Below are 4,532 nucleotides of genomic sequence, written 5' to 3' on the forward strand. Positions count from 1 at the left end.
TTTTTTAGGGGTTGAGGGGTAGACTGGATGTTCTACTTAAGAAGCCATGGGGTTGCCTAGAAATATGCATGGAAGGCTGGGAATGTGGCTCAGTTGGTAGAGCCCTCGCCTGGCATGCATGAATCCCTGAGCTCAGTACCAGCACTACCCAAACTAGGTGTGGCCGTGCACACCTGTGATCCTATCACTAGGGATGTGCAGGTAGAAGGATCAGGTGTTTAACGTCATCCTCAGCTACACAGTGAATTTAAAGCCAACCTGAATTATATGAGATCCTGTCTCAAAGGAAAAAAAGAAAGACAGACAGATGGGTACGTGGTAAAATGAAAAAAGCGTTAAACTAATGGAGGCCATAGACAGATATCAAACATCTTCCTTCAATTGCTCTCCCCCCCCTTATTTTTTGAGGCAGGATCTCTCCCTGAACCTACGACTGGTAATTCAGCTACATGGACTGGTCCACAAGCCTCGTATTTCTACCCCACCAGCATTGGGATTACAGATGCATGCCATACGGCCAGCTTTTTCATGTGGGTGCTGGGAACCAAACTCAGGTCCTCATGCGTATCTAGCAAGCACTTTACAGCTGAGTTATGCATTTTAATTGACACTATATGAAAGTCAAGAGATTTTACATAGAGATCTGGAACTGGCAAGCCTCATTTGGGCAGAATCCTCATTTTCCCAGTCTCCACCATTCCCTAATACATTCTACCCAGCTAGAGTCTCTTACATGTGTGGTGTCTCTGTAGGTATCTTTGGGATTTCAATGGAAGATAAGAAACACATTTGGGTTTTAATGAAGAAATATGGAGGTTGGGGATTTAGCTCAGTGGTAGAGAGCTTGCCTAGCAAGCACAAGGCCCTGGGTTCGATCCTCAGCTCAAAAAAAAAAAAAAAGAAAAAAAAAAAAAAAAGAAAAGAAATATGGACATTCTCCTCGGAGGCAACTCATCCTTTTAAAAAAATGGTTTTTAGGCCAGACAGTGGTGGCACACGCCTTTAATCCCAGCACTCGGGAAGCAGAGACAGGCGGATCTCTACATCTGAGGCCAGCCAGGACTACAGAGCAATTTCCAGGACAGCCAGGATTCCACAGAGAAACCCTGTCTCAAAAAATAGAAAACAGAAACAAAAAGATTTTTATATATTCTTTTAAAATTTCACCCACGTATACAATGTATCTTGATCATACCAACCCCCCATTTCCCCACTCCCTCCCAGAAACCCCCCTCACATCTTCCTCATAACTTCATGTCCTTCTTTTGTAACTGTTAATTTTAACTCACTGAGTCCTATTAGTGTTGCCCATATGTACACAGCTCTGGGGCCATCCACAGGGGTGTGGCAAACTTACCAGTCACCACACCTCAAAGAAAAGGGACTCGCCACCATTAACTGCCATTAATTCCTGAGGCAGAGATGGGACCCCATAAGCCCCTCCCACCCATGCTGAAATTACACCTGACTTGTGTAGGTAACCACAGCTGGTGTAGGTTTGCAGCAGGATGGCCATGTCATGGCCAGATGACAGCATTTCAGAACACCCGTTCTCCACCATCTGGGCTCTTACATTCTTTCTGTCCCCTTTCCCATGATATTCCCCGGCCCTGGGAGAAAAGTTGATAAAGATATTCCATCTATGGCTGGGCACTCACAGCCATTTATTGTTAGTGCTTTCAAGGGTAATACATCTCTGCATTAAGCACTATCCACTGCAGTAAGAAGTGTCTCTGACCAAAGCTATAACCATAAACATCTTACCTCTTTTTCTTCCTTTCCTCATAGGTCCTTGCTATGGTTGCCTGTTTTCTTCATGCACCCTCCTTGTTCCGATTTTCCAGAGACACGCCATGGCCAATCTCTCTGTCGTGTCTGTGTTCATTCTCCAGGGCTTCTCCACCGTCCCTGCATTACAGCTGCTGAGCACAGCCGCCTTCCTCCTCATATACGTGGCTGCGGTTCTGGGGAATGTCTCTATCGTGATAGCTGTGACTCTCAACACCCGCCTGCACACACCCATGTACTTCTTCGTCAAACACCTCTCCCTGGTGGATCTCTGTTCTACATCCACCACTCTGCCCAGGGCCCTGGTGGCTACCATGGCAGACACCAAAGAGATTTCCCTCCCGGCCTGTGCATCCCAACTCCTTGCTTTTGTCTGCTTTGGCTCTCTAGAATGTTTTCTCATCACCTCCATGGCTTTTGACCGCTGTTTAGCCATCTATCGGCCCCTGATATATGGGGCAACCATGAGTTCTCAGACCTGTGTGTCCCTGGTAGTGGTGGCCTGGGTCAGTGGGCTCCTCTTTTCTACCTTCCACACCGTCAACACCTTTTCCTTGCCCTTCTGTGGCCCCAACATGATCGACCACTTCTTCTGTGATATCCCCCCACTCATGCATCTAGCCTGTGGTGACACCGAGGGCCACGAGGCTGTGGGCTTTGCAGTCAGTGGCTGCATTATCATGACCTGCTTTGTCCTCACCTGCCTGTCTTATGTTCTCATTGTATACACAGTGGTTCACATTCGTTCTTCAGCTGGCCGCTGGAAGGCCTTCTCCACGTGTTCTTCCCATCTGGCCACAGTGCTTCTGTTTTATGGCACCGGAAGTTCCGCCTACATGCAGCCCACAGCCCACTACTCCCCTCTGCAAGGGCGCATGGCGGCGGTATTCTACTCTGTCCTCACGCCCACTCTGAATCCACTTATCTACAGCCTGAGGAACGAGGACATGAAAGCTGCTCTGCACAAGCTTTATCCACGGGCGCCATCTTGGAACCTGGCATTTAGACATGGGAGGGCCCAGAAATCCACCTGCATCGAATTTCCCCTCTAGCCATGCTGGAGACTATCAGAAAGGCCGACGCTACTCTTTAAAATAGTTATTGGCCATTTGTGTTACTTTTGTGGGTGTGTGTGGGTGAGGGGAACTGTATTCATTAGCCCATGTGTTCATTGGTTATTTCCTTGGCTTCTCCACCTTATAGTGTTGTATTTCCTCCAAACTAAAATACGTAGTCTGGATGAGGAATGAGGAAGACTGGAGAGGCTCATGAGATTCACAAGAAACAGAGAAGACTCACCAGGGCCCCTCGCAGAGGGCAAACAAATGGTAAACTTGAGGTAGCTGCCAGCATTCTGTGCAGGAGCCTCCAGGAGCACAGCTTTCCTGAGACACTACCCATGCTGAGGTGAAGCTACCCAAGTCATTTACAGTCCCCCACTAACGCCACAACCACACTGCTGTGACTCACTCCAATAAACTCACTGGCCACCAAGCCAGACTTGGATGAAAATCACTGCTTTGGCTTGTCACTGCTCTGACCTGGGTGAGCAGGCATTTCTGTGCCTCTTCCTAGGAAAAGGATGTACTAGGTATTTATATCTATTCAAAAATCACTAGCTCCCTGATTTTGTAAAATGGGTTTGGCTGGCTTGAACCATGCAGTGGGGCCTACTGAGGGAGGCTCCCACGAATATCTGGATTCCCTGGCAATGCCAAAGTACCCTGTTTCTGAGATGTTTGGGATTTTAAAAGTGAGGAATGTACAGAAGAGTTTACTCCATAAGACCCACATGCTAGGGCTGGAGGGATGGTTCAGCAGTGAAGATCATTTGCTGCTCTTCCAAAGGACCAGAGTTTGAGTTCCAGAACTTCAATGAGGCTGCTCACAACAGCCACAACTCTAGTTCTAGGGGATATGATGCCCTCTTCTGGCCTCTACAGGTACTGCACTCAAGTACAGGAAAAAACACACACACACACACATTCAGTTCACACAAAAACACATGTGTATGTAAAAATCTTTTTAAAAAAATACATACCTACAAAAACAAAGAGAAATAACTAAGAAAAATGAGTGATCATATAAGATAAAAAATATACAACTACTGACCGATACAAAAGCTAGACTATATAAAAGGCTAAGGTCATACTCCTAGTGCTAAGATTAAACGTAACAATGTTAATATTCAACCAGACAAGATGGCTCACTGGTTTAAAATGTTGGCTGCCAACTCTGACAACTCAAGTTCAAAACCCAGGACCCACATGGAGGAAGGAGAGAACTGAGCCCTGAACATGTTCTTCTGACCTTCACACGTGTACCTCACACACATAAACAACACAGAGAGACACTATACATATATGTGCAGATGCACTTATGCACACACATGTAATAAATTTTTTTTAATGTTAATTTTTTATTGTCTCATTTATAAACTCATTGCAGCAAACCAAAAGGCTTTTCAATTAGATTTTAATGTGGATTAACAATCATAGTCATCATATCTTCTTAAAAGCAGAAAAATCACATATACATTTACAGCACAATGATTGAAGACTCAAATATACAAAAATTACAAAGAATGCCGATGTAAGACAAATTAAGGAAAAAACAAATAAACAAAAAGCCCATTGGCCCGAGCTGGGTCCTGCACTATGCAATATGACCTTATCCGTCATTTGCTAATTCCTGATTCAATGAGGGCTCCTTAAGGAAGACGGACCTTTTCACACACACATCAA

The 4,532-nt window shown here is 45.5% G+C and overlaps 1 protein-coding gene across 1 annotated transcript; it reads left to right on the forward strand.

Annotated features, from left to right (window-relative positions):
- Positions 1-1,853: 1,853 nt before the first annotated feature.
- LOC131902493 (olfactory receptor 5AR1-like) lies at positions 1,854-2,840 on the forward strand. The gene has a single exon (XM_059253513.1). The coding sequence runs from the start codon at positions 1,854-1,856 to the stop codon at positions 2,838-2,840; it is 987 nt and encodes a 328-aa protein (XP_059109496.1).
- The last annotated feature ends 1,692 nt before the right edge of the window (positions 2,841-4,532 follow it).

The sequence above is a fragment of the Peromyscus eremicus genome, chromosome 1 (assembly GCF_949786415.1).
Source record: "Peromyscus eremicus chromosome 1, PerEre_H2_v1, whole genome shotgun sequence".
Lineage (NCBI taxonomy): Eukaryota > Metazoa > Chordata > Mammalia > Rodentia > Cricetidae > Peromyscus > Peromyscus eremicus.

What these genes read in the sequence shown, in the direction of transcription:
- LOC131902493 (XM_059253513.1), top strand. Translation starts at nt 1,854, where the DNA reads ATGGCCAATCTCTCTGTCGTGTCTGTGTTCATTCTCCAGGGCTTCTCC.